The sequence below is a fragment of the Emys orbicularis genome, chromosome 1 (assembly GCF_028017835.1).
Source record: "Emys orbicularis isolate rEmyOrb1 chromosome 1, rEmyOrb1.hap1, whole genome shotgun sequence".
NCBI classification, from domain to species: domain Eukaryota; kingdom Metazoa; phylum Chordata; order Testudines; family Emydidae; genus Emys; species Emys orbicularis.
In genome coordinates, this window is record NC_088683.1 from 364,448,751 (window position 1) to 364,471,350 (window position 22,600).

Genomic DNA, 22,600 nt, shown 5'->3' on the forward strand with positions numbered 1-22,600 from the left:
TAACCTCACGACCCCGTGAGGGGTCCCGATCCCCAGTTTGAGAACCCCTGATCTATTCCCATACACCCCATCTATCTATCTATCTAATCACCACACCCACCCACTGTATCCATCTATCTATCTACAGACAGTATATGTTATGTATAGACATAGACACAGATACACACTGTGGCCTATCAAAATAAGTAAACTTTTGGAATACATTTCAGGTACGATTAAATAATCAAACTTGTTCTTTTCCGACCAGCTCTATCTCAGTTAATGAGGTGGGATTTAATTTTTCTTCCATGCTCATTCATCCGCTGGTTAAAGCAAGGTGGTGCAAGGGGAGCACAGGCTCCCTGTCTTTGCTAATAACACAGGGGAGGGCCCCCTCTGCTCCCTCGCCTGAGTAAGCAGCACTCCCCCTCCTCCTCCCCCGCACTATTTCAATCCACTGTAGCTGCCCCACAGTGCTGAGGGCAGGAAAGTCGGAAAGCAAGGCGGGAGTTCCAGGGATGACTTTCTAGCCGTGCGAGCTGACTGATCACTGATGGGACAAAGTCTGCTATGTGCTATACGTTACACAGGCTATAACACATGGCACCAACAGTGCACGTGCCACACCGCTCTTTAAATACACCCAAAGGCTCAGAAATGATGGCCCAGTGGTTAGGGCACTAGGCAGGGACTCAGGAGAGCTTGTTGAATTGCCAGCTCTGCTACACTCTCCCCTATGTGATCATGGGCAGGTCATTTAGTCATTGGTCTCCCAGTGCCTCAGTTTCCCCAAGTATACATTGGTGATAACAGGAGTGAGTGAGGATCCATCCATCATAGACCATGAGGCTCTCAGCTACTGTGGTGCTGGGGCCATATAATTACCGGAGATGGAGAGAGATATTTTCTATTCAATACATTGCCCCTCCTGGGCTCAGCTGAACTGGGTTATGGTGAACATTCGTCATCTACCTGTGCCACGAGAAGCACGTTGTTACAGCACGAAGCCAACTCACTTCTCAGCCATGACGGCAGTATCCGTGCTGCCTCAGGGAACCGGAGATCCGAAGCCTGCTCAGTCACCTGGTCAGCATCGTTCGGCAATAGCTGCAAGGCTTGATGGTAACTTCCCGGGGATGCCAGGCTCAGAGCATGCCAGTATTTATAGCTCCTCCAACGCACGGCCCACCGGGGAACTTCAGCCAGCGGGGAGAAGCTGCAGCTCCGGCCCTTTCCACACAGCAACATGCGTCTAAGTTTAGAACCCCCCCACGGCTGAACATTAACTCTCCATAGGTCTTGCCATCCTCCGGACTGTACTCTGTGTGCAAACACCGAACAGGCTCCAGCTGGTGTAAGCTGGGGAAGCTCCACTGAAAACACTGGGGCTACACCCATTTAAACCAGCCGAGGATCTGGCCAGCTAGCTAGTTAGCTAGGTGTATATGTGGGGGGTGGGGGGAGGGGGGAGAGAGAGAGATGGGTGTGTATGGAGATAGATAGACAGATAGATAGATAGATAGATAGAGGAGGTGTATGGGGATAGATAGATAGATAGATAGATAGATAGATAGATAGATAGATAGATGGGGGTGTATTAGGTTAGATAGATACATAGATAGATAGATAGATAGATAGATAGATAGGAGAGTGTATTAGGATAGATAGATAGATAGATAGATAGATAGATAGATAGATGGGGGTGTATTAGGTTAGATAGATACATAGATAGATAGATAGATAGATAGATAGATAGATAGGAGAGTGTATTAGGATAGATAGATAGATAGATAGATAGATAGATAGATAGATAGATAGATGGGGGTGTATTAGGATAGATAGATAGATAGATAGATAGATAGATAGATAGATGGGGTGTATTAGGTTAGATAGATACATAGATAGATAGATAGATAGATAGGAGAGTGTATTAGGATAGATAGATACATAGATAGATAGATAGATAGATAGATAGATGGGGGTGTATTAGGATAGATAGATAGATAGATAGATAGATAGATGGGGGTGTATTAGGTTAGATAGATACATAGATAGATAGATAGATAGATAGATAGGAGAGTGTATTAGGATGGATAGATAGATAGATAGATAGATAGATGGGGGTGTATTAGGATAGATAGATAGATAGATAGATAGATAGATAGGAGAGTGTATTAGGATAGATAGATAGATAGATAGATAGATAGATAGATGGGGGTGTATTAGGTTAGATAGATACATAGATAGATAGATAGATAGGAGAGTGTATTAGGATAGATAGATAGATAGATGGGGGTGTATTAGGATAGATAGATAGGGGGTGTATTAGGATAGATAGATAGATAGATGGGGTGTATTCAGGGCCGGCTCTGGCTTTTTTGCCGCCCCAGGCAAAAAAGCCTCACGTCGCCCCCCCCCCCCCGGGGAGGGCGGCGAGCCCCGCCGGGGAGAGCGGAGCCCCAGCGGCCAGAGCGCCGGGGGGAGGGCGGCGAGCCCCGCCGGGGCTCCGCTCTCCCCGGCGGCCAGAGGCTGCGCCGGGGGCAGGGCGGCGAGCCCCGCCGGGGCTCCGCTCTCCCCGGGGGCCAGAGCGCCGGGGGGAGGGCGGCGAGCCCGGCCGGGGCTCCGATCTCCGTGGCGGCCAGAGGCTGCGCCGGGAGGAGGGCGGCGAGCCCCGCCGGGGCTCCGCTCTCCCCGGCGGCCAGAGGCAGCGCCGGGGGGAGGGCGGAGAGCCCCGCCGGGGCTCCGCTCTCCCCGGCGGCCAGAGGCAGCGCCGGGGGGAGGGCGGCGAGCCCCAGCGGGGCTCCGCTCTCCCCGGCGGCCAGAGGCAGCGCCGGGGGGAGGGCGGAGAGCCCTGCCGGGGCTCCGCTCTCCCCGGCGGCCAGAGGCAGCGCCGGGGGGAGGGCGGAGAGCCCCGCCGGGGCTCCGCTCTCCCCGGCGGCCAGAGCGCCAGGGGAGGGCGGCGAGCCCAGTCGCGGCCCCGCTCTGGGGCCGGAGCACCGCGCCGCCCCCCTCCAGGTGCCGCCCCAAGCTCCAGTTTGGTGGGCTGGTGCCTGGAGCCGGCCCTGGGTGTATTAGGATAGATAGGGGGTGTATTAGGATAGATAGATAGATAGATAGATAGATAGATAGATAGATAGATAGATAGATAGATAGGTCCACATTTTACAGCAAATACTTGTTTAACTTCAATATATTTTAAACTAACTTTACGGCTAGCAGATTTTAACTCCTAAAACAGATAGTAAATCTGCACTTACTCTTTGGAAAGCTGTTAACTGATACTGGTTCTTAAAACAAGTTGTGATGGTTCTTTGCCCTTGTACAGTAGATCCCCTATTTGACAGATTAATTGCGGATTGATCAGTTCACAAAATCGAAAGTTCATAACGTTGAACATCTCAAAATTGCAGTAGGCTCAGTGCATAAGTTGCAGTATGATGCACTGCATTGCTTTCTTCTTGTTCTTCAAAACCACTGCAAAATGATTTCCAAAGCACTGAAGGCATTGGCGTGGTGGTGGTGGTGGTGAAGGGTTATCAATTTGTTCTTCATCAACATCACCTTCATTATACAATTTTTTTCCTTTTCCATCAGGAAACATGGTTCATATAATTGGTCATTCATAAGACAGGTGTTCATAAAATCCAACTTTGAGTGTAACTGGTAGTTTAAGTCCTGCATAGGAAACAACCTTCACTTAGGATTTCTCAATGGTTTCCTTAATGACAGCATCATACATCTTCCTTGGAATAACATTGCATTGCACACTAGTATCCCATTTGAAAAATAGCCCCCTGCTGTTACTATTTAGAGGTATTTATCAAAGTAAAGCAGTATGTTTTGCAGTCACTGTCACTACCAAGCGACCTGAGGCCCTTATTTCCAGTCCTCCAACCATGTAGACTCTTGGTTTTAGCTGTTTGGCCTACCTTTGAAGAACATATTTCCTGTTGCATTAGTGGCATAGTTGACTAAATTCTGGCCAGGATGGACCTATACACAGTGCATAGCAATGGTTGCTCATCAAAAAAATTATTCTTATTTTGGTTGGTATTTTGCTGTCTTTGTTCCTGGTTTTCTCTTTCTGAAATGCTACCTGCACGAGCTGATCATTCTGTACTTAGTCACTCTTCATGTTGCTAACTTCGCTGACTCTTATAGCACTGCAATACTTTGGTCTAATTTCGGTTGTTGGGTTTAGTGTACCGCTGATGGTGGTGCTTGTGGCCTGTGATAGACAGGAGGTCAGACTAGATGATCCAGGGGTCCCTTCTGGTCTTAATCTCTATGACTCTATGGCTTCAATGGGCTTTGGATCAGGTCCCACAGTTATAAGCAAATGCCATTTGGCATTAGGTCAGCTTCCAAAACATTGCCGAGACTAATTGTACAGATCATTGAGAGCCTGTTCCTAAACTCATAAACTAAATCGAATTCTTTCCATTGACTTCACTGGATCCTTGTGCTCTGGAAGTTATAATGAGTGGGACAAAACACCTCCTTCATGCTGCCTGACTTAGCACTTCCCCCTCTGGCGATGGCGAGCCTGGGGTAATCAGCCCCCCCCTTCCTCTCAGCACAGAGAAAATCACAAGCAAAAACAAAAGATAATTTAACGCATTCCCTTGCTAGTCCTTACTAATTCTATAGGAGATGGATTGCTTGCTTTCTTGATCTGTCTCCGGAAAGAGCCACACGGAACAGACAGAACAAAGCCCCCCCCCCATATTTGAAAGTATCTTGTCCCCTTATTGGTCCTTTGGGTCAGGTGCCAGCCAGGTTACTTGAACTTTTTAACCTTTTACAGGTAAGAGGATTTTGTGCCTCTGGCCGGGAGGGATTTTATAGTACTGTATACAGAAAGTTGGTTAACCTTCCCTTTATATTTATGACAGCACCCTTGACAGGCCATCAGCGTTGCCATGCCTGGTCCCCGACCTGTGTTGCATGCTGAAGTGGAAGGGTTGTAATGACAGAAACCATCTCATTACCCTTGCATTTCGTTCTTTGTTCCGGTGCATCCATTTCAGTGGGGCATGGTCAGTGACGATGGTAAACCTCCATCTGAGTAGGTAATATTGGAGGGTTTCCATGGCGCACTTTACCTCAAGGAGTTGCCTATTAAGGAATAGGATTGAGGTGTTCTTCCTTTCCTACCATTTGGGAAAGCACAGCTCCCAACGTGACCTCGGAGGCATCTGTTTGCAGTATAAACTCCTTCTCAAAGGCTGGGGCTACTAGCACTGGATTATTGCAGAGGGCGGTCCTCAGATCTGTAAAAGCCTCTTCAGCTGCGCTGGACCATTTCACTATGTCCGGGCCCCGGGCTTTTATCAGATCCATCAACGGGTATGCTGTGGTAGCAAAGTGGGGAATGAATCGCCTATAGTACCCAGCTATCCCCAGGAATTCTCTGACCTGTTTCTTCCGGATTGGTCAGGGTCTACTTTGGGTCGCCTCCAACTTGTTCAGTTGGGGCTTCACTACGCCCCTCCCCACAATGTACCAAGGTATTTGGCTTCTGCTAGCCCTGTTGCACATTTGGAGGGATTCGCAGTGAGATCCGCCTTCCTCAGGGTATCCAATACAGCTTCCACCTTTTCTAGGTGCATCTCCTAGTGTGGGCTATGTATGATGACATCGTCAAGGTAAGCAGCCACATACTTGCCATGTGAACACAACAGCTTATCCATGAGCCACTAGAAGGTGGTCCCATGTAATCCAAAAGGGAGGACTGTGTACTGGTACAATCCTCTGGTGTCGAAAAGGCCATCTTCTCTTTGGCTTCCTTGGCCAGGGGGATTTGCCAATAACCTTTGGTCAGGTCAAGGGTGGACAAAAATCGTGCTTTTCCCAACCAGTCGATTAGCTCGTCTACCGGCTTAGGTACCAGGACAATTGGACTGGACCATTGACTCCTCAATGACTCCCAGCTCCAGCATTCTCCCAACTTTGGTCCTGATCTCCTCCCTTTTTGCTTCTGGGATCAGGTATGGCTTAACATTCACCTTTACTCCAGGATCTGTGATGATGCGGCGATGAACCTCTGTGGTCCTGCCTGGCTTCTCCAAGAACATGTTGTGGTTCCGTTCAATCATATTGATGACTTCTGCTTGCTGTTCAGGGGCCAATTCAGGGGATATCCCCACCTGACCCTGATGTTTGCTTTCTTGGGGTGGCATCTCTAGGGTGACCAGATGAGCTTTCCTGTCTTGCCATAGGTTTATATGGTAGATCTGTTCTGGCTTCCGGCGATCAGGCTGTCGAACCTTATAGTTGACCTCTCCAATGGCTTCTATTACTTCATATGGCCCCTGCCATCTGGCCAGGAGCTTGCTCTCGGCAGTGGGCACCAGCACCATTACCCGCTCTCCCACCTAGAATTTCCGGGCCATCACTCGGCGATTGTAATAGGTTTGTTGGGCCTCTTGTGCCTTCTCCATGTGTTCCCGCACTATGGGAGTGACTTGGGCTATCCTGTCTTTCATCTGCATCACATGCTCAATGATGCTTCTTTCCTGGTTAGGCTGCTCTTCCCAGCCCTCCTTAGTGATGTCCAGTATGTCGCAGGGGTGGCGACCATATAACAGCTTGAAAGGGGAAAACTCGGTTGAAGTCTGGGGAACCTCCCTTATAGCAAACATCAGGTAGGGTAGTAAGGTGTCCCAGTTCTTCCCATCCCGGCTCACCACTTTACGTATCATTTTCTTCAGTGTCCTATTAAAGTGTTGAACAAGGCCATCAGTCTGTGGGTGGTAGACTGACGTTCTTAGGGCCCGTATGTTTAGCATTGCACACAAGTCCTTCATCAACTTTGACATGAAGGGGGTTCCTTGATCCATCAAGATCTCTTTGGGTATGCCCACCCTAGAGAAAATTTTGATTAATTCCTTAGCTATCGTCTTGGACATTGTGTTTCATAGGGGTGTGGCTTTTGGGTACCAGGTGGCATAGTCCAGAACAACGAGCACACTCTGATGGCCCCAGGTTGACTTCTCCAGTGGGCCTATCGGGTCCATGGCTATCCTCTTGAATGGGACTTTGATAATTGGCAGAGGTACTAAAGGGGCCCTTAAGTGCGGTCGGGGGCCATACAATTGGCCTTTTGGGCAGGAGGTGCAATATTGTCGGACCGCCATATAAACTCCTGGCCAAAAGAACCTCCGTAGGATTTGATCGAGGGTTTTATCTATCCCTAGGTGTCCTCCAAACACATGACTATGAGCTAGGTCCAACACTGTCCTCTGGTGCCTTCGAGGTACCAACAGCTGCTCCACCTCTTGCTCTTGTAGTCGGACTACCCTACATAGCAGATCCCTTTTTATCATGAAATATGGCCCTGGGCCTTTGGTTTTGCCCTCCGCCAGGACCCCATTCACCTCAATTACCTCTTTTCTAATCTCATTGTACAGTGGATCATTGGCCTGATCCTGCCCCAAAGTCTCAAGTGAGGGTCCAATATGCCCAAATTCAAGGGGACCTACTTTTGTTTCCCTCTCAGGGTTGGTCTCCATGGAACTGGGTCCAGCTTATCGACCCTCTGCGTTGCCCCTCTGCCAGCTGGACATGATTTCTTCCCCACAAGTGCAGCCTTTTGGTTCTGGGCCAGGATCCTGGTTCCCAACCTCTTGTCTGTCCTCCTTTCTCGCCTATTCTTCCAGAGCTTCCCAGGTGTAGAGAACAAGTCCTGGGCTAATTCACAGAAGACCAGGAGAGGGCTAGTTACTGGGGTCATTGTATCAATCATGGGGTTACTACCCTCCTCTGACTCATCTCCAAATACTGGGATGTCTCATCCTATAAGGACCAAATATGGGCGTTTCAGGACTACCCCTGCCGTCACCCTTGTGGTATTCCCCTAGACCTCAATTTGTACAGGGATGATCGGATAATAATTGACAGCACCATGTACACAGGTTATTCCGGTGCGCTTGGCCCAAGACAGCTGGTCCCGCCCCACTATTTTCCCAGAGACCAGCGTGATGGCACTTCCTAACTGGCCGCATGTCTCTACAGGGGACCATCGCGACTTCCACAAGGTTTATCAAGCTGCAAAGATCTTCATGATCCCCCAGATTGCACTGCATGGGCTCCTCCACATTAGGGTACTATATGTCCTAATTCCCCACAAGCATAATGCCTATATCCTGCTCAGGGCATCCCCCTATTCTTTGGGCTAGTGGCCTTACCCCATGACCCTCTCTGCCCAGGTCCCCAAGTCCCTTCGCGGTCTCAGACTGCTCCTCAGACTCCTTCCTCCCCAACATAGTTCTGCCCGGTGCTTCGGAAACCCAGGCCCTTGGGCCAGAGACTGGCCTCTTGACCCGGCGCATTTCTTCCCCGATAGTCCAAGAAAGTTCCTTGGCCATTAAGTGTCTCTCTACGAGGGCAACTATCTCATCATATGAGGCGGGGTGATATTGGCTGATCCAGCCTCGTAGGTCTGGTGGGAATCCTCTCATGAACCTATCCAACACCACCACTTGTATAATTTTCCCTGCACTGCGGATCTCAGGGCACAGCCATGTCCGTGTTAAATGGATCACGTCGAACAGCTGGGACCTCCGTGCTTTGCCATCCTGGTACCTCCACTCATGGAACCTCTGGACCCTTATAGCTGTCATCACCCTGGACTTTGCCAGGATCTCAGCCTTCAACTGGGGGTAATCACTAGCCGCTTCCTCTGCCATGTCGTAGTAGGCCTTCTGGGCCGCCCCACAAAGGAAAGGGGCGAGTATGCTGGCCCACTGGTCTTGAGGCCAGGCTTCATGTAGGGCCATTCTCTCGAAGGCGAGAAGATATGCCTCCACGTCATCATCCACTGTCATCTTCTGTAGGTAACTCCTTGCCCTTAGGGACCGTGTCCCATCATAGCCATGTGTCAGAGCAGTCAGGCCCTTCGGCTGGTTCATGACCTCCTGCACGGTGGCTCGATCCTGGGCCGCCTGGCTCATCAGCAGTTGATTCATCGCCTGCTGTAGCCATACTGACTCCTGTTGGGCAGCCGGCTGGACCCTGGTAGCCTCTTGTTGTGCCGCCGTGGCCTGAACTGGCACCCTCACTACGTCATCCATTTTGGGGGTGGGGGTGGGGGTGATTTACCAGTTCGCCACAAAGTCAATCCCACTGCTGACACCACTTGTGGCAAGGCATCTCCAGATGGCTGGGCCACATGAGTGGAGCTTGGCAGGGATTGTGTGACTGTGGGAGAGCTGGCTGCAGGGCCATGGGCTGGAGGAGGCACAAACTCAGAGTGGCTCTGTGTAGTAGAAGGGGAGACAGCCATTTTGACTCCCTGAGACTAAGCTGGAGCCCCCAGCTTCACAAGAGAAAGGCCGAGCCCAAAGATTCTGCTGCACCGATGAGGTCTGATAAATGCAAAGTAATGCACATTGGAAAACATAATCCCAACTATACGTATAAAATGATGGGGTCTAAATTAGCTGTTACCACTCAAGAAGGAGATCTTGGAGTCATTGTGGATAGTTCTCTGAAAACATCCACTCAATGTGCAGCGGCAGTCAAAAAAGCAAACAGAATGTTGGGAATCATTAAGAAAGGGTTAGATAATAGGACAGAAAATATCATATTGCCTCTATATAAATCCATGGTACGGCCACACCTTGAATACTGCGTGCAGATGTGGTCGCCCCATCTCAAAAAAGATATACTGGAATTGCAAAAGGTTCAGAAAAGGGCAACAAAAATAATTAGGGATATGGAACAGCTTCCATATGAGGAGAGATTAATAAGACTGGGACTTTTCAGCTCGGAAAAGAGACGACTAAGGAGGATATGATTGAGGTCTATAAAATCATGACTGGTATCGAGAAAGTGAATAAGGAAGTGTTATTTACTCCTTCTCATAACACAAGAACTGGGTGTCACCCAATGAAATTAATAGGCAGCAGGTTTAAAACAAACATAATGAAGCATTTCTTCACACAACGCACAGTCAACCTGTGGAACTCCTTGCCAGAGGATGTTGTGAAGGCCAAGACTATAACAGGGTTCAAAAAAAGAACTAGATAAATTCATGCAGGACAGATCCATCAATGTCTATTAGCCAGGATAGGCAGGGATGGTGTTCCCAGCCTCTGTTTGCCAGAAGCTGGGAATGGGCGACAGGGGATGGATCACTTGATGATGACCTGTTCTGTTCATTCACTCTGGGGCACCTGGCATTGGCCACTGTCAGAAGACAGGATACTGGGCTAGAGGGACCTTTGGTCTGACCCGGTATGGCCGTTCTTATGTTCTTATGCCTGAGCCCGGCCGGCCGTCCCTGCACCAGGAGCTGGGGGATGGGCAGGGCTCAAGGCTGCCAGGGACTCCATGCAGCTGAAGGTAGAGTTGCTGGCCTTCCAGCGAGGGAACCAGCCCTTCACACCAAGCTCCAGCCTTCCTGCCCAGACACGGCCCAGACTCCAGCGTGTGGGCTTTGAGTTGTTGCTGTGGGATTGGTTGGGGTCTTATTTAACAACCTTGGTTCCTTTGCCTGTTCCTTTCCCCTTCTTTTCGTTTACCCCCCTCCTTTCCAGGTATAAAGTGTTGTGTCTTTGATGTACTGCACCGGTGAATGGGAATAGCCTACAGGCCATAGAGGTTGTTATTGGTTTCGACACCTGTCCATTAGAAACACAGGGCCATTGGTCCTAAGTGGGGGTGTCACCGAGTCCCCGAGGAGAGAGGAATTAGGGGCTCCCATCACTGCTGAGGATTGAGGTGCCCCAGAAGAGGGGCTATGTAAGAATAAAGCACAGGCCTGCCGTGCGATGTGTCTGTGTCTGGGAATTCCTCAGGATTCAGATCCTTGATGACATATTTGCACCCACAAAATAATTACTGGGTATGCCGGGTGTGCAATTAGGAATGAGCCACAAGGAGCTGTAAGTACCTCCTTGCCGGGGAGTGTGGTGGGCAGAATTAACTAAAAGGCCGTGGTGGGCTGTGAGCTGCTCATCCTGCCCCCCAGTGCTCAGTGCTGGGAAGCTTTCCTAAAATCAGTGTTCTGTGGACCATAATCCATGTTCTGTATTGACTTCTATTCGATTCTAGATACGTTCCACCACCCTTTGCACCAGAGAAAGTCATTTCTAGAGAGCCTCAAAAAAAATGAGAAAAAAAAGTTTGCAAACCCCTCTGAAAATTTCCATGCCATTTTCATGGCACAGCTTTCAGAAAGGAGGTGATTTGTCATCTATTAAAATTTTGTTCACATTTTTTGTTTTTTCTCTTCTCCTTCCCCCAATTTTGCCTTTGAAGAAAAGGGGGGGGGGGGGGGGAGAGAAGGAAGGAAGAACAATACACGAAAACAACTCAGTAAACCTCCAGAAAATCTGAAAACAACAACAACAAAATCCCAAATAACCAAAACCCCCAAAAGGGTTTATTGGTTTGGTTTTCTGATTTCATTGAAGAAACAGGAAATCGTGGGAAAAGGCCCATTTTTCATTAGAAAACTGTTGAGCAGCTGTAGTTGTTTCAAAAGTTGGCTCTACATGGATTTGTGTTAGCTAGAAGCGTCCATGTAGAAATAAATAGAAGATTGGTTCCCCAAACATAGTTTGGTTCTCAACGTTTGCATGTGTAGGGCAGGTGGGGAGGAAAAGGACTGTGCGCCAATGCAGAATCTGGCTCATCAAAGGCAGGTTTTTTGCCTTTGGGGGTAGGGAAGCCCCCAGATTTTCTTATAGAGACAGCATTTACTCTAGTCTGGGGGAACATGTATACAGCAATATGACCGTGTTACAGGTTTATTATCTCCTGATGCGTGAGGTGTTCGGTGAAAACAAAACCAACTCAACTACAATTTCTTTACAAGGTGATCTCCCAGTGACTCATTCTTTACCTTTATCATAATGCTGTATTGGTCCTCAGCAGACTGTATAATCAGACAATGCCTAAAACAATAAAGTGCTTAATTATAAAACTCCATGCAAATAAAATCATCGTTTTACAGTAGTCGTTGTGGAATCCCTTTGGGTAACAGCCTTCCTATAAGCTGGATCTACATTAGACTATGTTCAGGACAGACCGGGACCCAGTCCTGCCCCTGTTGAAGTTCGTGGCAAGGTTCCAATAGGAACATGGCCTAGGTATGGATTTGGTATAGATTTGGGTAGCTGAACGCGCTTGCCTTGGGGAATAGCTGGGGTATGGGATTGACAAGGCCACTGGGTAATGAATTGGGAAGAGATGGGAGAAACGGAGGGACAGGCTGCCAATGTGTAAATGGAGGGCTGGATTTTCTGAATTGGTTCAGTGGATACTAAGCTAGGTGACCTGATTACCCAGCATCCTTTTGGGAAGAGCAGGTTCAGCATGCATTCCTGCATCTGCTTGGCCTTCACCCGCCCAGGTCTGCCGCGATCTCTTCTGGATGCGTGTGGTTAGTGCAATGCACAGCGGTCTAAGCCCTGCAGAGGAATTATGATATATGACCGAATCCACCCTTGTATTCACACCCTTCATGCTATTATAATAATCTTTGAACAAAATATGCCTTGCGTGGTGTCATTTGAAAGCTAATAACTCACTGGTCAATGATATCAGGATGAAATGTGTGTAGCAACATTAGGTATGAAATGTGTTTACCAGACAAGTCTGGATAAACCAATTTCTCAAAGACAAAGGACAAGCTGGCACCCCTAGCCAGGGCAATCACCTACTAAGTAGCATTTCCTTGGCAAGGAAGTGGGCAGCAACAAACAGATCTACATCTTAGAAAACACCAGCATGGATCCTCTTTCACCACAAGATTCCTTGAGTGCATCTTCACAGCAGGGGTGACCCTCGGAAAAATGAGTTTCAAAGGGGAACAGGACTATAAAAGTGATGGGCAAAAACACCCCAAGGTATCTCTCCCTTCCACTTCTCTCTCCTTCATCTCAAAAGACAAAAGAAACAGCCTTTGGATGTTGGGAGCAGATCCTGGCCTGAAATTTGGTCAGCCCTGGTGCTGGGAGCATATGGTGAGAATTTGATCTTGAACCAAGTTTGTTAAGTTTTAGTTACTAGAAAGGATTTTATCTTTATTTCTCTTGTAACCATTCCTGATTTTAATGCTTTATACTTCTACTGACATAAAATCGATCTCTTTGTAGTTAAATAAACTTACTTTATTCTTTAATCAAAACTAACCCAGTGTTGTGTTTAAACTGAATTGTGTGGCTATTGACCCCTTAAAGGGGCAGAGGGCCTAAAATATCTGAACTGTCCAGGAGAGGGCTGGACAGTGCAGAATACACTTTCCTTTGGGAAACCCATGCCAGGGGGACGTGCCTGCAGGAGTCTGTCTTTGCACCATGCACCACAGCTTGGTTGAAAAAAGAGCAGTCACACCTTATAGCACACCTGGTCTAGGCTCGTTCTGCATGGAGGGAACATACCTGGGCAGCTTCACCATCCAGCCAGGTCCCCATTGGGTGGTTCCTCTAAGGATGCTCATCCAAGATGGGGCTTGTCTAGTGGACTTTCAACCTTGCACGGTCTTCTCCCTGTTCTCCGGGGTAATGGTATGCGGCAGGGACGATAGAGATTGGTTGAGGGGTTGCTCTCACCCTGCCATGTCTATCTGTCCCAGTTATAGCTGTGTTTGGACCTATCTTGGCAGCCTGTCCTTGGGGATTCTTGTTTTCCCGGTTTGCCAAATGTCTAGCGTGTAAGAGCGATGCTTTTTGTTTGCATTCATCATTTGTTTTTCCAATATGTGGCACATGCTCCGAGACCGGTGATCAAGTCTGATTTGTGTCTGATTTGAATAAATGGAAGGGGTTGATCTGAGATTGCATTGGAGGGGCACTGGAGGGAAGGCATTCAAATCAGGAATGGTTACAAGAGAAATAATGGTAAAATCCTTTCTAGTAACTAAAACTTAACAAACTTGGTTCATTCGGTTTTAATCCAGACAGACCTGGTTTTGTATGGTTTGCCCCCCAAGTACTGATTTTTGCCCCAGATCCCTAAGTGGCCCCCTCAAGGATTGAACTCACAACCCTGGGTTTAACAGGCCAACGCTCAAACCACTGATCCCTCTCCCCAATACCCCTCAGGATTAGTCCCATTGCCTTCAAGCACCTCTTGACATCTGGCCCCGTACTGTAGCATGTGGGATACTGGTAGACAAGCCATTCATTCGGTTTGAATCCAGACAGACCTGGTTTTGTATGGTTTGCCCCCGTCCGGTGCTGATATCAAACCAGCCGTGGTTATCTCTGGTATCATGCACGGAGGATGCTGTTTTGCAGAGTGTGTTGCTCCGCCCCCGCCAGTGTGAGCTCACATGCACTGTGCATGCGATGTCATGCTGGTGGGGGCGGGGACACGCAGGAGAGGGCAGGGACAATGGAGGAGAGGTTCTGGGGCTGCGTCAGTGGCCACCCTAGATACTGGGTTCTGCTCAGATCTTTCGTTGGCCAAAGAGCTTAAAGACCCGTTTCCGGATCTGCTTGGACTTAATGCCGTAGATGACTGGGTTTAGCATGGGGGGAACGACGAGGTACAGGTCAGCCACCAAGACCTGGGTGTGAGGAGCAAGGCCGAGCTTAAAAATATGCAGGTACATAGAAAGGAGCCCTCCCAAGTAGAAGAGCAGGATGACGCAGACATGGGAGCTGCAGGTGCTGAAAGCCTTGAGACGCGCCTCCTGAGACGAGAGCCGTAGGACGGAGTGGAGGATCATGCCGTAAGAGAAGGCGATGAAGACGAAGTCTGTCCCCACTAGGGCTGTGGCCACAACGATGCTGTACAGGTCGGTGACTGCCGAGTCTGCGCAGGCCAGCTCCATCACAGCCATGTACTCGCAATAGGAATGAGGGATGACATTCATTTTACAGTAGGGCAGACTGGTTAGAAGGCAGGTTAAGGGCGTCACAACCCCCACCCCCCTAGCAAGTGACAGCAGCCCAATCTGGGCAATCTTTGGGCTGGTTACGATAGTATTGTATCTCAAGGGGTTGCAGATAGCCACGTATCGGTCTAAAGACATGGCCAAGAGCACCCCTGACTCCACTACAGTGAAGGTGTGGATGAAGAACATCTGGAGGAAGCAGGCCTCGAAGCTGATCTCTCTGGAATCCAGCCAGAAGATGCTCAGCATTTTGGGGACAATGGCAGTTGAGAAGACCAGATCAATGACAGCCAGCATGAACAGGAAATAGTACATGGGCTCATGGAGGGTCTCCTCCTGCTTTACAACGAAGAGGACAGTACCATTTCCTAGCAGAGCAATCACATACATGAGGCAGAATGGGATGGAGATCCAGACATGCTCAGGTTCCAGGCCAGGGATGCCGGTCAGCAGGAACGTAGAGGGGTTAGGGCAGGTCTGATTGAAGGTTGACATGACCTACAGCAGACGTGGATCAGTCGATTTGCAGAAGTTCTTTCCCTGCAATACAATAATGGAAGGGCTGGGATTTTTTCAGGGCGCTGGACATTTTTCAAACCCAGCATGAGCTCATTTGGTTTATTCACGCCAGACTGTTCAAAGCTCGGTGCCTTAAGTTATGCTCCTAAATTGGCAGCATGGTCTGGAGAGGCACAGTGGTCTAGTAGGGAGGGCACTGGACAGCAAGTCAGGAGACCTGAATGGGCTCTGCCACTGGCATGCTGGGTCACCTTGGGCCAGTCGCTTTCCTGCACTGTGCCTCAGTTTCATAGATTCATAGATTCATAGATTCTAGGACTGGAAGGGACCTCGAGAGGTCATCGAGTCCAGTCCCCTGCCCGCATGGCAGGACCAAATACTGTCTAGACCATCCCTGATAGACATTTATCTAGCCTACTCTTAAATATCTCCAGAGATGGAGATTCCACAACCTCCCTAGGCAATTTATTCCAGTGTTTAACCACCCTGACAGTTAGGAACTTTTTCCTAATGTCCAACCTAGACCTCCCTTGCTGCAGTTTAAGCCCATTGCGTCTTGTTCTATCCTTAGAGGCTAAGGTGAACAAGTTTTCTCCCTCCTCCTTATGACACCCCCCTTGTCTGTTGTCTATTTCCTTTCTAAGCTCTTCAGGGCAAGGACTCTCTAGCATGCACATGTGTATGTACAGCTCCTAGCCCAGTGAGGCCCTGATCTCAGCTGGGGCCCACAGTTGCTGTTGTACTGACCGATGGGGAGACTAGGGCACAGAGACTTCCCTGCCCTGCCCTCTTTCCCCAGCCACCTTCCATGAACCAAGTGCAACCGGGCGACCCATGAGCCGCTGCGAGGATCCCACCCCTTACTCGGAGGTAAGAAGAGGAAGATGAGGATTGAGGACACAAGATAATGTTTTGGAGACAGCAGACAGCCCTGGCTACTCCCTGATCAGCCACTGCAGTGCGTTGTGCCAGGGGTGAATCTAGCCTGATATGTCCATGGCAAAATGAACCAGCGAGAATTGCAGCTGTTTGATCATTGCAAATTACAGCTGGTGCATCCAGAACTGTGATTTAAGAACATAATCAAGGATGTGAACAATTAAAAGTTTGATAACATCTATCTATCTATCTATCTATCTATCTATCTATCTATCTATCTATCTATCTATCTATCTATCTATCTATCTAAGAACGGCCATCTAGCCCAGCACCCTGTCCTCTGACAGTGGCCAACGCCAGGTGCCCCAGAGGGAATGAACAGAACAGGTAATCATCAAGTGATCCATCCCCTGCCGCCCATTCCCAGCTTCTGGCAAACAGAGGCTAGGGACACCATCCCTGCCCATCCTGGCTAATAGACATTGATGGACCTGTCCTCCATGAATTTATCTAGTTCTTTTTTGAACCCTGTTATAGTCTTGGCCTTCACAACATCCTCTGGCAAAGAGTTCCACAGGTTAACTGTTTGTTGTGTGAAAAAATACTTCCTTTTGTTTGTTTTAAACCTGCTGCCTATTAATTTCACTTGGTGACCCCTAGTTCTTGTGTTATGAGAAGGAGTAAACAATATTTCCTTATTTACTTTCTCCACACCAGTCATGATTTTATAGACTTCAATCATATTCCCCCTTAGTCGTCTCTTTTCCAAGCTCAAAAGTCCCAATCTTATTAATCTCTCCTCATATTGCAGCCATTCCATACCCCTGTACATTTTTGTTGCCCTTTTCTGAACCTTTTCCAATTCCAATATATCTTTTTTGAGGTGGGACGACCACATCTGCATGCCATATTTAAGATGTGGGCGTACCATGGATTTATACAGCACCTTCACCATAAAGCCCCCCCCACCTCTCTTACTTGCTAAACAGGTTGTAACCAGTGTTTTTAACATTCCCATCATGCAAACAGTCCCACCAGTAATGCCAATTATATCACACATCTTTTCATCGGTAAGAATTCCCAATTCCTTTCGCTTATTACCAAGATTCCTAGCATTGGTGTATAAGCAACGAGAACATTTCCATCCATCCACCCATCTCAGGCGGTTGTAATGAATCCCACCATCGCCACATCTCTGCACTTTCCACATAAAATAGATGGTTAATAGCCAAATCCTCAAGGGATTTAGAAGCTTTGATTCTTCTTTCTTTCTGGGGTTCAGAAACTCTGGTTGGGGCAGGTTTATCATTATGGTTTCTAACCTCAATGATCTGGTTCATTTCATTTTAAAAACCGGAATCATGCTTTAGTCTTCAGTGCTATTGCCTCGCCATTCTCCATGTCACATCTTCTCTCGGGAACTTATTTCTAATCACTTATTAGCTGTAAATTCTGGGATTTCCCTCAGGGCAGGACGCGTTTTCCCTTCACACAGGGAGTAAAGCCAGTCAACATTTTTTGGTTAAAATATTTTTCCAGTGAAAAATGACTTTTGCAGAACATTTTCATTTTGCTCCAGATTTTCTGGTTTGTGGCTGAAAAAAACAACAACCCCGACACAGAAACCTGAACATTCAATTTTCCATACAAAAATATGTTTTTGGTAAAAATGTTTGATTCTTATTTTTAAATAGTATTTTTTTTTTTTTACTGAAAACAAAAATTGTAACTGAAAACAGATTTCAAAAAAGGGAGTATTTCCTGTCTTTGGTTTTGATTTTTCATTGCAAAATGGAAACATTTTCAGTGTAAATTTTGGGGGGAAATGAAAAAATAAATGAAAAATGTCCACCAAAGTGTAATTGCTTTTTTTGTTTGTTTTTGGCCTAGCTCTAATTGTGAGATCACACACACTGCAAATGCTGAAGCAACCTCAGTCTGCCAAGCCTGGGAGAAACACTGCCGTTTAACGTAGCTCCCTCTCAGTCACCAGGCAACAGAGCACTTTCCAATGAGCCTTTCTCGCCCCGCCTCCCCCCGTTCCATCCAAATAACCCTACAGTCACCTACCTCCGTGCGGGTCTTGTGGCTGTCCCTCCTTATCTCTTTGGGGTGCTCTGCCTGTGTGCAGGCGTGACTCTGAAATGTCAGGACAAACATTGCAGGAGTCTTTATAATTCACCCCAGTTAAATCTTCTGGGATCTCTCCACCAGATGGGAGTCTCCGGTGACTATGGCCTCTCCAACCGTGCTAGTCTAAGGCAGTGAAGGATAAATGGTATTGACCCTAAATTAGTTCTCGCTGTCCTGCTTTGCTTTGCTAGCCCCCGGGTCTGGAAAGTACAAGGATGGGGTGGTGCAAATGATTGTGGTGTTGGTTGCAACTTTCTGTGTAACTTTTCCTCAGAAAAAAACCCTCTCTTCTGAATGCCTGTCAGGTAGGAGCCATACACTAGAGCAGGACCTAAGGGAGTTCCCCATCCAGCAGCTGGATATGAAAGGACGTCCTGCATGTGGCCATCGAAGGACCTCAACCTTGGATCTCCTGGCAATGGTCTATTGGCTGAGCTACCTCCGCTGAGCCCTGGCTTGCATCACATCACCCTCCCAAGCTTTCTTCACAACCAACAAAACTGGAAGGGCTGAGAGTCTCTCCTGCGATATTGTCCTTTTGGGCTACTCTGGCAGCACAAAGGAGACAAAAACCCAGTAGATTAAAATGTGGGGATTCCTCAGGAGTGGGGGAATCCCTGAGTGTCATGGAGCCAGTGTAGCCAGCTCCTACTCCTGGCCCCTTTCCCAGTCCTTGGTATGGGGGGTACTGGGGACTTGACAGGAGGAAAGGAGCATGGTCAGAATGTTACTGTGCTCCAGCAATCCCCAGCAGGGGACCTGGACCTTTGGGGCCATATTCCACTGGTGGTATTTAGAGCAGCCCCGAGGCTGCTCTGAACTGTACCGGCCATAGGACTGAGGAGATATCAATGGCTCCCTTGCACTACTCAGTGTCTTACACCAGGCTCAGCACCATAGTCTCTGAGCTCCTTCCTGTAGTGCATTACTTTAACGGCTGTCACACATTTGTTCTCGTCCCCTCCCCAGGAGGAGAAGTGTGTGCGGGAAGGTGTTTTATCGTGGTCATATTTTCATGTTTATGTTAGAGGAGGCCGGTCAAAGAAATGCACTGCTCACTTGGAGCGCAGGGGGGAGAAGTTTGGGATGGTCCTTAGCTCTGGGGAGTCTGTTTCACAGTCTCAGGCTGGACCACAAGTACGCTCTGTCTCCCTCACTGCTGCGCTTTGCCCTTAATGTCGCGCGTTCCATTGGGCCAGGGGAGTTGAGTTGTTGACCATGGTCTTCAGCCCAGACTTTGAGGTGATCTTTAAGAGATGCTGGGCGCAGGCCATTGAACAAGGACCAAGACCTTGTATTTGATGTACCCCCATCCCTTCACTGTGCTCAGTGCATATCGGGGGCAGTTCAGACTTGAGGCCAATATCTGTAGCTTGAAAAGTAGCTCTGGAAGGGAGTAACTGCTCTCCCCGGGCGGTGCTGGAATAACTCACTGCAGCTCACTTCGAGCCCTAGCATGATGAGCCCTCTTTTACAAACGGGGAAACTGAGCCCCCGTCAAAGAGACTGTCACGCTAGAGATCATGTCCTAAAAAAAAATGCACCCGGGTTGGTGAAAACTCACCAAAAATTGGGAACATTTAAAAAATCTAATTTCTGCTTCAGCCCGCGTGCAATTTATTTGTTTGCTTTTTATGTTTCCTTCAGCTTGGTCCATGAATATAGATTTACGAATTTCACTTTTATTTCTAGTCTGCTTTAATTCCTGGATCCTCTGCACTCACCATAAACTCAGTGTTTGCACACGCGTGCGCACACACACACACACACACACACACACACACAGACACACACCTACCCACCCACACACACCAGGAAACATTTATTTTGCTGCATTAAAGTACATACGCAAAGTGAGTTAACATGCACAAAGCCACCTTGTGGTTCTCCTTCAAAGGCCTCCTTAAAATCTTCTTTGCCGTGATGCGGACAGGAAACTTGACAATGGGTGTCTCCTGTTGTCTCTGGTTTTATACTTAGATGGGAAGCTCCTCAGGGCACAGACTGTCTGTTTATTATGGCTTGTTGTACGGTATCTAACACAGTAGAGCCCTGCTCTATGACTGGGGCCTCTGGGTGCTAATGCAGCACAAATAATAAATAATAAATAATTTTGCCATGAAGTTTTGTAAAACTTTGCAGAAAATCTAAATGTTGTGTATCCACCTATTTCCTACCCCCCTCTATCTATCTATCTATCTATCTATCTATCTATCTATCTATCTATCTATCTAGCCTTCAGTACAGTCTTATCTAAACACCTGACATTCTCCTTGTAAGAGATTTCTCTGTGTCACACAGAAAATCCATTGCCGAGCTGGGATTAAAACTCAAGACTCCTTGACTCCTCACCTGGTGCTACACTACACACCTCCCCCCAGTGTGTCTGGCCCTCTCTCTTCAGCATGACAGTCCATTGTTTCCTTTAGTTCCGAGCTCTGTAGGTGTCTCTCTCTTGTTTTTCAGGGTTACACTGACGGAGATTCCCCAGTGTTTCTGTTCAAACCCAACCGCCATCTCTGTTCCTGGGGTGTGAGTGCGCTCGGAGCTGACCGGTGATTGCAGACGGACCTCCGTGACTAGGAAACGCAGCCAGGAACTACCACAAGATCCAGCTTAGACAATGTAACCCACATGCTTCATCTGGGGGACAATACATTGAAATGCACACTGAGTGGAGGGGAAACCTGGGAACCAGGGATGGCTGATGGACAGGCCAGGGTATCAGGGGCGGCTCCAGGCACCAGCACATCAAGCGCGTGCCTGGGGCGGCAAGCCACGGGGGGCGGCCTGCCGGTCGCCATGAGGGTGGCAGTCAGGCTGCCTTCAGCAGCATGCCTGCGGGAGGTCCGCCGGTCCTGCGGCTTCGGCGGCAATTTGGCGGCGGGTACGCCGAAGGCGCGGGACCAGCGGACCTCCCACAGGCATGCTGCCGAATCCGCGTTACCAGCTGACCTCCTGCAGGCATGCTGCCAAAAGCCGCCTGACTGCCGTGCTTGGGACGGCAAAATACATAGAGCCGCCCCTGCAGGGCCTCAGTGGGCCTCAGCCAGACATGAGTTTGCATCATGCCACCGCTCTGAAGAGGGTCACTGATATTTTGGTGGCATGCAAATGAGACACACGACCACGGAGCAGCGGGGTGATATAACTCCTCTCTAGGGGTGAAATTCACTCTGATGCAGAGGGACCAGTACAAGACCAAGGCACCAGGTTCTTAATGGGACTTAAGTGGTGACTTTTACCCAGTAATGGCTATTCCAGGAATCCCATCGCCTTCAGTTGGGTATCACATCTAGACGCAGCTCCAAGAAGAGCGACAGAAGTGACTAAGGGTGAGGGGGGCGCTGTGAGCAAAGGTTCAAAGAGCTAAATCCGTACAGTGTGGCTAAGCGACAGCTCAAGGGCATGTGGCTGAAAGGTGCAATCCCCCAGGCAGCAGGGGAATTATTTAGGAGGACAACATGGCGGCCGGCAATGCTTCTTTCTGCACAGGTTCCACGGTTTGTCTTCCAGCCGTCCCAACGTCTGCATTTGACGGCCAAAGTCCATGCAGCGTCTCTCGTGGGGTGCTAAGACCGTCAGGACTTTGGGGCAGCGACTGTTTTTCTTCTCAAGGGTGTGTAGGGCCTTGTCACAGGGTGGCTGGTCCTTGAAGCGGAAACGGGGCCTTCGGCCACCTCTACAGGAGCAGCTCACCTCCGAGATGGGCAGATGGCTTTGGTCATGTGACTAACAAAGCCAGGCCAGGCCTAGGGATAGAAGGGAGATGTCTGATGGAGAGCGAGGGGTTGACTCCAGCTCTGGAGGGCTGAGAGCGCTGGGCGGGGCAGAAGCCTGGGGAGCTGCAGCTGGAAGCTGCGGAGGATAGATGACAGTTCGAACTGAACCCAGCTCCGGGAACGAGGACTGGGGGCTCCTAGCTCAAGGGGAGAGAAGCACTGACCTGGGGTTAGGGCCTGGAGGAGCCATGTGTGGGGACTAAATAAATTGGATGCCCAGAGAGGGAGAGTTTTAATTACCATTGGTCTGTGATGTGCAGTTCTTAAGGTGGCCTGAGCTGAAGGGGAAACTGAGGCAAGGCACTGCAGAACCATCCTGGCTAGGAGGGGTCCTCAGGAGGAGGCTGACCCTGTTACAGACACGTAGCACAAGCGGACCCTGATCGGGGCCTCTGGGGCCTACTGAAATGCAAATATTGTCACGTACCTTGCGCAGAACCAGGACAATGTCAAGCAT

General features: G+C 48.8%; 1 protein-coding gene across 1 annotated transcript; it reads right to left on the reverse strand.

The window, feature by feature from the left end:
- Positions 1-14,380: 14,380 nt before the first annotated feature.
- On the reverse strand, positions 14,381-15,325 carry LOC135873403 (olfactory receptor 52K2-like). Its single transcript, XM_065397869.1, has one exon. It carries the CDS (start codon positions 15,323-15,325, stop codon positions 14,381-14,383), a length of 945 nt encoding a protein of 314 aa, XP_065253941.1.
- Positions 15,326-22,600: the final 7,275 nt, after the last annotated feature.